Below are 12279 nucleotides of genomic sequence, written 5' to 3'. Positions count from 1 at the left end.
ATATATAACGCATTAGTAGTGAAAGTAGCAGAGAGCATCACTGGGTTATGAAGGAAATCAGCATTTTGTATTAAAAGGGCAAAGGGACAATTATAGGCATTCTGCATTGTTACAGCTGTAAATAGTGGAATATACAATGCTTATACCATTCTGTCACCCCTGTATACAGCTTGCTAGGAAGACTCCATGTAAGAGAATAATAACCTTCAATAGGTGATGTCGCCCCCTACTGTGCAACAGAAAAACTACAAAAAATAAAAACAATAGACAGGTTGTTACACATTAGAGCTATGTTAGTGAAAGCCTTTATGTGTTTTCTTGAGGAATATAAGTCAGTGCTTCCCAACCATGGCGCCTCCAACTGTTGCAAAACTACAGCTCCCAGCATGCCTAGTTTTGCAACAGTTGGAGACAACCTGGTTGGGAAAACACATATATAAGCAATTGTTATTAACCCATACAAACTCCCAAATAATCCCCCTCCCCATGATTAAAGCTGTGAACTTCTTTACCATGAGAACTGTGAACTTATGGAACAGTCTACCTCAAGAACTGGTCACAGCAGGAAAAATTAACAGCTTTAAAACAGGATTAGATACATTCCTGGAACAAAATAATATTAATGCTTATGAAGAAATATAAAATCCCATCCCTTCCCCAATATCGCGCCACACCCCTACCCCTTAATTCCCTGGTTGAACTTGATGGACATATGTCTTTTTTCGACCGTACTAACTATGTAACTTCTAAAAAATAATAATAATAATAATAATAATAATAATAATAATAATAATAAAAACACCTACAAAAACTGACGCATAAAGGTCGGTTCACCCTGTTTAGAATATGGCGGGAGCATCTCTCACCTTAGCACAGATACTTGCTGCACTGACCACAGGGAAAAGAGAATCAGCTTTGGGCTTCACTGTCACTTCCACACCAGGAAAAAGTTTCTTCAGTTTTTCTTGATATTTATCAGCAGGACCCACTGTATCCACAAATACCTGTAGGGACAGCAGCAGACAAGGAGTATAGTAAGTAAATCAGAGACAGAAGAAAGTAACTGCTATAATACTGCCCTCTATGTACAAGAATATAACTACTATAATACTGCTTCTATCTACAAGAATATAACTACTATTATACTGCCTCCTATATACAAGAATATAACTACTATAATACTGCTCCTATATACAAGAATATATCTACTATAATACTGCTCCTATATACAAGAATATAACTACTATAATACTGCTCACTATATACAAGAATATAACTGCTATAATACTGCCCCCTATTTACAAAAATATAACTACTATAACACTGCTCCTATATACAAGAATATACCTACTATAATACTGCCTCCTATATACAAGAATATACCTACTATAATACTGCCTCCTATATACAAGAATATACCTACTATAATACTGCCTCCTATATACAAGAATATAACTACTATAATACTGCCTCCTATATACAAGAATATAACTACTATAATACTGCTCCTATATACAAGAATATAACTACTATAATACTGCTCCTATATACAAGAATATAACTACTATAATACTGCTCCTATATACAAGAATATAACTACTATAATACTGCTCCTATATACAAGAATATAACTACTATAATACTGCTCCTAATTACAAGAATATATCTACTATAATACTGCTCCTATATACAAGAATATATCTACTATAATACTGCTCCTATATACAAGAATATATCTACTATAATACTGCTCCTATATACAAGAATATAACTACTATAATACTGCTCCTATATACAAGAATATATCTACTATAATACTGCTCCTATATACAAGAATATATCTACTATAATACTGCTCCTATATACAAGAATATATCTACTATAATACTGCTCCTATATACAAGAATATAACTACTATAATACTGCTCCTATATACAAGAATATAACTACTATAATACTGCTCCCTATATACAAGAATATAACTACTATAATACTGCTCCTATATACAAGAATATAACTACTATAATACTGCCTCCTATATACAAGAATATAACTACTATAATACTGCCTCCTATATACAAGAATATATCTACTATAATACTGCTCCTATATACAAGAATATATCTACTATAATACTGCTCCTATATACAAGAATATAACTACTATAATACTGCTCCTACATACAAGAATATAACCACTATAATACTGCTCCTATATACAAGAATATAACCGCTATAATACTGCTCCTATATACAAGAATATACCTACTATAATACTGCTCCTATATACAAGAATATACCTACTATAATACTGCTCCTATATACAAGAATATATCTACTATAATACTGCTCCTATATACAAGAATATACCTACTATAATACTGCCTCCTATATACAAGAATATACCTACTATAATACTGCCTCCTATATACAAGAATATACCTACTATAATACTGCCTCCTATATACAAGAATATACCTACTATAATACTGCCTCCTATATACAAGAATATACCTACTATAATACTGCCTCCTATATACAAGAATATACCTACTATAATACTGCCTCCTATATACAAGAATATACCTACTATAATACTGCCTCCTATATACAAGAATATACCTACTATAATACTGCCTCCTATATACAAGAATATAACTACTATAATACTGCCTCCTATATACAAGAATATAACTACTATAATACTGCCTCCTATATACAAGAATATACCTACTATAATACTGCTCCTATATACAAGAATATACCTACTATCATACTGCTCCTATATACAAGAATATAACTACTATAATACTGCCTCCTATATACAAGAAAATAACTACTATAATACTGCTCCTATATACAAGAACATAACTACTATAATACTGCTCCTATATACAAGAATATACCTACTATAATACTGCCCCTATATACAAGAATATATCTACTATAATACTGCTCCTATATACAAGAATATATCTACTATAATACTGCCTCCTATATACAAGAATATAACTACTATAATACTGCTCCTATATACAAGAATATAACTACTATAATACTGCTCCTATATACAACAATATAACTACTATAATACTGCTCCTATATACAAGAATATAACTACTATAATCCTGTCTCCTATATACAAGAATATAACTACTATAATACTGCTCCTATATACAAGAATATAACTCCTATAATACTGCTCCTATATACAAGAATATATCTACTATAATACTGCTCCTATATACAAGAATATAACTACTATAATACTGCCTCCTATATAGAAGAATATATCTACTATAATACTGCTCCTATATACAAGAATATAACTATATACTACCTTCTATATACCATCATGGAGCACAAGCTCTTTATACACACCTCTGTAACCTGTACTCCATTGTCCAGGGCATGCTGAACGAGGCCTATTGCAGTGTCATGGGATAAAGCATTGAGGTTGTATTTGGCCCTGAGAAAGAAATAATATCAGTAAATTTCAGTAATGGGTTTAAACCAGGATCATAAAGGTTCGGTCACACTGCTGAATTGTCATCAGGAGATAATACACCCACACACCACACAACCACACCACACCACACCCAACAACCACACCACACACAACAACCTAACCACACACAACCTAACCAAACTAAAACTCCCAGCATGCCTGTTAAGCCAAAGGCTGGCCAGGCACGCTGGGAGTTGTAGTTTTGCATCAGCTGGAGACACCCTGGTTGGGAAACACTGGTCTAGACGACCTAGATTATGAGACTTCACCTTTGCTGCATGCTGGTAGAGATGACATTGGGTGACAGGATATGTATAGTCCAGCCAATGAAGTCTGTTGCCCCATTCAACTTTTCGAAGAGCCGCTCCCTCTCCGATTCACTTAACGTTTTGGAGTCTAAAAAAAATGTAAAAAAATGATATAATATATATGGACATAATGTCACCAAACTACGAAAATGGTCTGGACAAAATTATTGGCACCCTTAACTTAATATTTGGTTGCACACCCTTTGGAAAAAATTACTGAAATCAGTGGCTTCCTATAACTATCAATAAGCTTCTTACACCTCTCAGCCGGAATGTTGGACCACTCTTCCTTTACAAACTGCTCCCGGTCTCTTATTGGAAGGCGCCTTTTCCCAACAGCAATTTTAAGATCTCTCCACAGGTGTTCAATGGGATTTAGATCTGGACTCATTGCTGCCACTTCAGAACTCTCCAGCGCTTTGTTGTCATCCATTTCTGGGGGCTTTTTGATGTATGTTTGGGGGTCATTGTCCTGCTGGAAGACCCAAGATCTCGGAGGCCAACCCAGCTTTCTGACACTGGGCTGTACAGTGCGACCCAAAATCCATTGGTAATCCTCAGATTTCATGATGTCTTGTACACATTCAAGGCCCCCAGAGGCAGCAAAACAACCCAAAACATCACTGACCTCCACCATATGTCACTGTAGGTACTGTGTTCTTTTCTTTGTAGGCCTCATTCCATTTTTGGTAAACAGTAGAATGATGTGTTTTACCAAAAACCTCTATCTTGGTGTCCTCTGTCCGCAAGACTTTTTCCGATTTTGGCTTACTCAAGTTCATTTTGGTAAAATGTAGTCTTGCTTTTTATATCTCTGTGTCAGCAGTGGGGTCCTCCTGGGTCTCCTCCATAGTGGGGTTCTCCTGGGTCTCCTCCATAGTGGGGTCCTCCTGGGTCTCCTCCATAGTGGGGTCCTCCTGGGTCTCCTGCCATAGCATTTCATTTCATTTAAATGTTGATAGTTCGCACTGACATTGATGCTCCCTGAGCCTGTAGGACAGCTTGAATATCCTTGGAACTTGTTTGGGGCTGCTTATCCACCATCCGGACTATCCCGCGTCGACACCTTTCATAAATTTTTCCCTTCCGTCCACGCCCAGGGAGATTAGCTACAGTGCCATGGGTTGCAAACTTCTTGATAATGTTGTGCACTGTGGACAAAGGCAAATCTAGATCTCTGGAGATGGACTTGTAAACTTGAGATTGTTGATATTTTTCCACAATTTTGGTTCTGAAATCCTCAGACAGTTCTCTTCTCTTTCTGTTGTCCATGACCTGTGGCACACACAGACACACAAAGACTAAGTGAACTTCTCTCCTTTTTATCTGCTTACAGGTGTGATTGTTATATTGCCCACACCTGTTACTTGCCACAGGTGAGTTTAAAGGAGCATCACATGCTTGAAACAATCTTATTTATCCACAATTTTGAAAGGGTGACAATAATTTTGTCCAGCCCATTTTTGGAGTTTGGTGACATTTTGTCCAATTTGCTTTTTTTCCTCCCTTTTTTGGTTTAGTTCCAATACACACAAAGGGAATAAACATGTGTATAGCAAAACATGTGTTACTGCAATCCTTTCCTGTGAGAAATACGTCATTTTCTAGAGAAATTTCAGGGGTGTGAACATTTACAGCCATGACTGTAATTTAAATTTATATAACAAATGGGTGACGAGACTACTGGGCTGCAACACAAATTTGGTCCAGAGGAGGATCAAGTCCCCATAGTGAACCTCTCCTGGACAGTTCCTAACACGAACAGAGGTGTCAGCAGAGAGCGCTGTGGTCAGACTGGAATGAACTACACAACTTCCTGTGGAGCATACAGCAACTGATAAGTACTGGAAGAATTAAGATTTTTACACAGAAGTAATTTATACATCTCTATCGCTTTCTGAAATGTCCAAAATGTTCAGCAGCCCCATAGACAAGCAATGGAGTAGTGGCCATGCAAATGTGGTGTGGACTGACAAATAGGTCCCTGTTTTTGAGATTGAATGGGGTCCCAGTAGTCGGACCCCCACCAGTCAGTTTGTTATCCCCTGCCCTATGGATTGGGGATTACAAGCTGAGAAGGGAATACCCCTAGAACGCACACATGTGTGGAAAAAAAAAAAATAGTCACCTGCAACTTTTAGGTCCTCCAAATCTTTCTTCCGGGAGACAGGACAATAACAGATGCCGTAAACCATGGGACCTGCACAGGAGGTAAACAGGACAGTGAGGGAGAAGCTGTAACATATGGATAATACAAGTTTGTAAAGTTTCTGTAATTCATCATCTGGACACCAACCACCAATTTTAAAGGGGTTGTCCGGGATTAGAAAAACAGGGCCAATTTCTTACAGAATTAGCACCACACCTGTCCTCAGGTTGTGTGTGGTATTGCAGCTCAGTTCAATAGAAGTGAAAAGAGACAAGATGTAATACCACACACAACCTGAGGACAGGTGAAGTTACTTTAAGAAATTAGCTCCATTTTCCTATCCCCGGATTACTCCTTTAAAGGGGTACTCTGGTGGTAAACTTTTTTATTTTTTCAATCAACTAATGCCAGAAAGTTAAACAGATTTGTAAATTACTTCTATTTAAAAAAAAAAATCTTAAAGGACATCTGCAGTGCTGGGCAAAAAAACTTTTTTTTACCTCATTTAATAGGTCTTTGAAAGACCTTTCCAACGATGTCTCCCCCATCAAAATTGGCCCAGTCTTTCTCCCGTTATCAGCACACGAATTACGGAGGAGAAGTGAAAATAAAACTACATCTCCCATCATGCCTTGTGCTTACTTCCTGTAAGCTGCTGCCCTCCCCCTGTTCTATCCCCCCGAGCAAATTATTATATTGTAACGCCCACATCTCCCTTCCCTTCTGCTCATCTCCCCCTCCCCATGCTGCTCCTGTCCAGTGATGAAGCAGCTGCCTCCGTGCTCACTGTAGTGTGGACACTGGAGAGTGGAGAGTGAAAGGAAAAATGGTAAAAAAAAAAACAATTGTTTGTCTATAAAACTGTCTGATATTGGTCCCTCCATCTTTTTCACAACTACAACTCCAAGCATGCCCAGTTATTTTATATGCTGTTCGGGCATGCTGGGAATTCCAGTGGTGCCTCCAGCTGTTGCAAGACTACAAATCCCAGCATGCCCTGTCAGCTTTCTGCTGTATGTGCATGCTTGGAGTTGCAGAGGTGACTCCAGCTGTTGTAAGACTATACATCCAAGCATGCCGTGTCAGCTTTCTGCTGTTTGAGTGTATAAAGGAGTTGTAGTTCACCAACACCTCTACTGTATCAGGAGACTCCTGGGAGTTGTAGTTCACCAACACCTCTATTGTATCTCTGTAGTCTCCTGGGAGTTGTAGTTTACCAACACCTCTATTGTACCTCTGTAGTCTCCTGGGAGTTGTAGTTCACCAACACCTCTATTGTATCTCTGTAGTCTCCTGGGGGTTGTAGTTCACCAACACCTCTATTGTATCTCTGTAGTCTCCTGGGAGTTGTAGTTCACCAACACCTCTATTGTATCTCTGTAGTCTCCTGGGGGTTGTAGTTCATCAACACCTCTATTGTATCTCTGTAGTCTCCTGGGAGTTGTAGTTTACCAACACCTGTATTGTATCTCTGTAGTCTCCTGGGAGTTGTAGTTCACCAACACCTCTATTGTATCTCTGTAGTCTCCTGGGGGTTGTAGTTCACCAACACCTCTATTGTATCTCTGTAGTCTCCTGGGGGTTGTAGTTCACCAACACCTCTATTGTATCTCTGTAGTCTCCTGGGGGTTGTAGTTCACCAACACCTCTATTGTATCTCTGTAGTCTCCTGGGGGTTGTAGTTCATCAACACCTCTATTGTATCTCTGTAGTCTCCTGGGAGTTGTAGTTCACCAACACCTGTATTGTATCTCTGTAGTCTCCTGGGTGTTGTAGTTCACCAACACCTCTATTGTATCAGGAGTCTCCTGGGAGTTGTAGTTCACCAACACCTGTATTGTATCTCTGTAGTCTCCTGGGAGTTGTAGTACACCAACACCTCTATTGTATCAGGAGTCTCCTGGGAGTTGTAGTTCACCAATACCTCTATTGTATCTCTGTAATCTCCTGGGAGTTGTAGTTCATACACCAGTGTTTCCCAACCAGGGTGCCTCCAGATGTTGCAAAACTACTACTCCCAGCATTCCCTGGTTGGGAAACACTGGCATACACACACACAACAGGGACTACAACTCCCAGCATGTGTCATTCAGTAGTCCCCCCCCTCACACACAGAATCATCTCCAGTATGATATTTATTCCCTGTATACACCACCAGCCTGTGCAGTGTAATATGTCTCCTTCACACACACATCCTCCCCCCTCCCTGCTCTGTGGTTTGCTCTGTGTTTCCCCCATGATAACTTGAATCCTCCCCGTGATAAGTGAGGTCCTATGTAGACAGAGCAGGGGAGGGGGGAGGAGCTGTGGACGTCCTCATTCTCCCCCTGCTTGAATCTTACAGATAGGGGCGTTTCTGAGGATGAGCCTATGGCTGCCTCAGACAGCACCCGCTCATGCATATGCATAAGCAGGGAGGAGCTGACAGAGGCTAGGGGGAGCACAAACACTGCTGGGAGGAAGAGATCTCCGTCCCCAAGATGGCGGCTGCAATGTAATGAATAGGGGATGGACGCAGGACTACTGGGCTATGCTGGCAACTCTAATATCTCAGAAACGGCTGCATATAGGTAAATAGAACTAATTGACTGAATTGTATAACTTTTGTTTGGGGAACATTTGGGCAGGGATTTTTTACCACTACAGTTGTCCTTTAATCCTTACAGTACTTATTAGGGGCTGTATACTACAGAGGAAATTATTTTCTTTTTGGATTTCTTTTCTGTCACGACCACAATGCTCTCTGCTGACCTCTGCTGTCCATGTCAGGAACTGTCCAGAGTAGGAGAAAATCCCCATAGCAAACCTCTCCTGCTCTGGACAGTGGTGTAAGCAGAGAGCACTGTGGTCGTGACAGAAAAGAAACCCCAAATGAAAAGAATTTCCTCTGTAGTGTACAGCCGCTAATAGGTACTGGAAGGATTAAGATTTTTTTTAAACAGAAGTAATTTTCAAATCTGTTCAACTTTCTGGCACCAGTTGATAGAAAAAAAATAGTTTTCCAACGGAGTACCGCTTTAAGGCTCTGCCTTCCCTGCATGTCCAGTCTGGCAGCATCTAATATCATTTGTTGCATATAGATCCACCACCTTCTCGAAGGATCGGGGTACCCTGACTACCAACCAACGCATTTGAAAAGTAAACGAAGAGACAGCTGAGAGTTCACTTATCCTGATAGATAGGGGTCCAATAGTCAGGGACCTCAACTACCAGACACATATAGCACTGTCCTGTGCATCTGTCATAAATATCCCTCTTATCTACAGAGAAAGAAATATGGTAGGACCAACCTGGATAGGACCCCTCTCCTCAAGGGCCCCATTGCATGGTCAGCCACTATGGTATGCACGACATTGGCTAAATATAACCTAATGCAAAACTACAACTCCCAGCCAAAGGCTGTCCGGGCATGCTGGGGGTTGTAGTTTTGCAATTGCTGGAGGCCCCCTGGTTGGGAACCACTGGCTTAAAGGGGTATTCCAGGAAAAAACTTTTTAAATCAACTGGCTCCAGAAAGTTAAACAGATTTGTAAATTACTTCTATTAAAAAAATCTTAATCCTTCCAATAATTATCAGCTGCTGAAGTTGAGTTGTTCTTTTCTGTCTGACAACAGTGCTCTCTGCTGACATCTCTGCTTGTGTCGGGAACTGCACAGAGTAGAAGAGGTTTGCTATGGGGATTTGCTTCTCTGGACAGTTCCCGAGACACGTGTCATCAGAGAGCAGAAAAGAACAACTCAACTTCAGCAGCTCATAAGTACTGAAAGGATTAAGGATTAAGATTTATTTAATAGAAGTAATTTACATATCTGTGTAACGTTCTGGAGCCAGTTAATATATGAAACCCGTTTAATGGTTAAATACTTTTAATACTTGTGCTGAAGAAAAGAAACGGTGCAGAGTTAGCCAATCATAGCTCATCTCACACTGAACTGCTCTGGGCTGTGTGTATCAGAGTGAGGGAGGAAGTTCTCCCCTGTATGGCTTCAGATGATGTCACGCCTGTTGGGGGACGCCCCTTCCCAGTCTGTGAATCTGACTGAGACTGAGCAGAAAATACAGAGCAATATCAAGGTAGAAAACTAAAAAATAATAAAAATAAAGGCCGGGGGTGGTTTATCATGATGGGGGCAGTGAACTGGGAGGATTATAACATTTTACAGGATCATGAGAGGTACTCTAATATCTACAGGGACAGGAACTCCATATTTTTGTTGGAGCTTAAAGGGGTATTCCAGGCAAAACGTTTTTTATATATATCAACTGGCTCCGGAAAGTTAAACAGATTTGTAAATTACTTCTATTAAAAAATCTTAATCCTTCCAATAGTTATTAGCTTCTGAAGTTGAGTTGTTGTTTTCTGTCTAACTGCTCTCTGATGGCTCACGTCCCGGGAGCTGTGCAGTTCCTATGGGGATATTCTCCCATCATGCACAGCTCCCAGGACGTGACATCATCATTGAGCAGTTAGACAGAAAACTTCAGAAGCTAATAACTATTGGAAGGATTAAGATTTTTTTTAATAGAAGTAATTTACAAGTCTGTTTAACTTTCCGGAGCCAGTTGATATATATAAAAAACGTTTTGCCTGGAATACCCCTTTAATAATTAGCAGCTGACACTTCAGTCAATGGCGGATATTGGTGATCACAGCATCTAAAGGAGGAAAACTAAGGTGCAGGTGGGTTGGGGGTGCTCACTGGACCCAATACAGAGCGATTACTGGGGTTATGCAGTGCAATTTATGGTAAAACTGACATGTTGGGGGAGATTTATCAAAACCTGTCCAGAGGAAACGTTGCTGAGTTGCCCATAGCAACCAATCAGATCGCTTCTTTCATTTTGCAGAGGCCTTGTTAAAAATTAAAGAAGTGATCTCATTGGTTGCTATGGGAAACTTTTCCTCAGGACAGGTTTTGATAAATCTCCCCGTTAGCTTCATCCTGCAATTAAAGGGGTTCTCCGGTGCTTAGACATCTTATCCCCTATCCAAAGGATAGGAGATAAGATGCCTGATTGTGGGAGTCCCGCCACTGGGGACCCCCGTGATCTTACACACAGCTGTCACGCCCCCTCCCATAGGCTTGCATTGAGGGGCGGAGCGTGAAGTCACACGGGGGGCGGGACGTCACACGCCGCCAGCCCTGTGGTCGCCGGTAATCAGACCCGGAGCGAACATGCTCCAAGGACTGATTATAAACAGGGTGCCGCGTGCAAGATCACGGGGGTCCCCAGCGGCGGGACTCCCACGATCAGACATCTTATCCCCTATCCTTTGGATAAAAGGATAAGATGTCTAAGCACCGGAGTACCCCTTTAAGACAAAATCCCTGTAACTATTAGTGTTTCCCAACCAGTGTGCCTCCAGCTGTTGTAAAACTACAAAGCACAGCATGGCCGGACTGCAGTGTTTCCCAGCCGGGGTGCCTCCAGCTGTTGCAAAACTACAACTCCCAGCAGGCCCGGACAGCCTTTGGCTGTCCGGGCATGCTGGGAGTTGTAGTTTTGCAACAGCTGGAGGCACCCTGGTTGTAAGACACTGCCCTGGTGATTAGAGGCACACTGGATGGGACACATTATATCCCAGCAGGTTACGGTCCTTGTTGTGAATAGCGACTAGTCAGAATGGCAGCCTTGACAACAAAAGATGAATCCTAACAGGTTGCTATGGACAACAAAGACTTCTTGTCAGAGTTTTGGGCAAGTGCTGCCATGCAATTAGGCCTCACTTACAGAATGGGCCCCCACCTGTGGCCCCTTCACGCATAACATCACTTTATGCCCTAATAAGGACAGTAAACATGACAGGTAGTCAGTGACTAGACAGAGAGCAGCACTAGCTGGGACTTGTAGTGCCTTTCTACAGATACAAGTCACCCCAGAACAGCCCACTCACCCAGGACGGGCCCCCTGCCGGCCTCATCTATCCCCAGGCAGCACGGCTCCTCCTTGCACTGAGCCGGTACCGGAGATGCCAGAAGACAGCTCTGAGAATTGTCCCGCTCGAACTGCTGCAGGTCCATGCTGGCGACGACACTTCCGGCAACAACGCCGTTTGGCGCCAAAACTACGTCATCCGCCAGCCAATCAGAAGCGGCCGCCTGTCAACAAACTTTATTAACAAACGCAGTCCAATGTTTCAACAAGTTTTATTGACACGCGCAGTCAGATTCTTCAATAAAACTTTATTAGCAAGCACAGTAACACACTCCTACAATGCCAGCCATAGTGCCATGTGTCAGCCATAATAGTGTTTTATAGTGTGCAAACTATAGAAGTACCCCCAATAAAACAGAGAACAGTAGGGCCTCATG

General features: G+C 41.2%; 1 protein-coding gene across 1 annotated transcript in view; it reads right to left on the bottom strand.

The window, feature by feature from the left end:
* Window positions 1-12052, bottom strand: part of RNASEH2A (ribonuclease H2 subunit A) — a 34386-nt gene extending 22334 nt beyond the window's left edge. Inside the window, exons 1-5 of the mRNA XM_056570358.1 lie at window positions 11862-12052; window positions 5944-6015; window positions 3777-3903; window positions 3381-3468; window positions 867-1004 (exon numbers count right to left, since the gene is read on the bottom strand). Coding sequence (XP_056426333.1) covers window positions 867-1004; window positions 3381-3468; window positions 3777-3903; window positions 5944-6015; window positions 11862-11988 — 552 coding nt within the window. The 5' untranslated portion in view covers window positions 11989-12052. The remainder of the gene's footprint in view (window positions 1-866; window positions 1005-3380; window positions 3469-3776; window positions 3904-5943; window positions 6016-11861) is intronic.
* Between the last annotated feature and the right edge of the window lie 227 nt (window positions 12053-12279).

The sequence above is a fragment of the Hyla sarda genome, chromosome 4 (genome assembly GCF_029499605.1).
Source record: "Hyla sarda isolate aHylSar1 chromosome 4, aHylSar1.hap1, whole genome shotgun sequence".
Lineage (NCBI taxonomy): Eukaryota > Metazoa > Chordata > Amphibia > Anura > Hylidae > Hyla > Hyla sarda.
The sequence above is the reverse complement of the archived record's forward strand: the minus strand, read 5'-3'. Positions and strand labels throughout refer to the sequence as shown.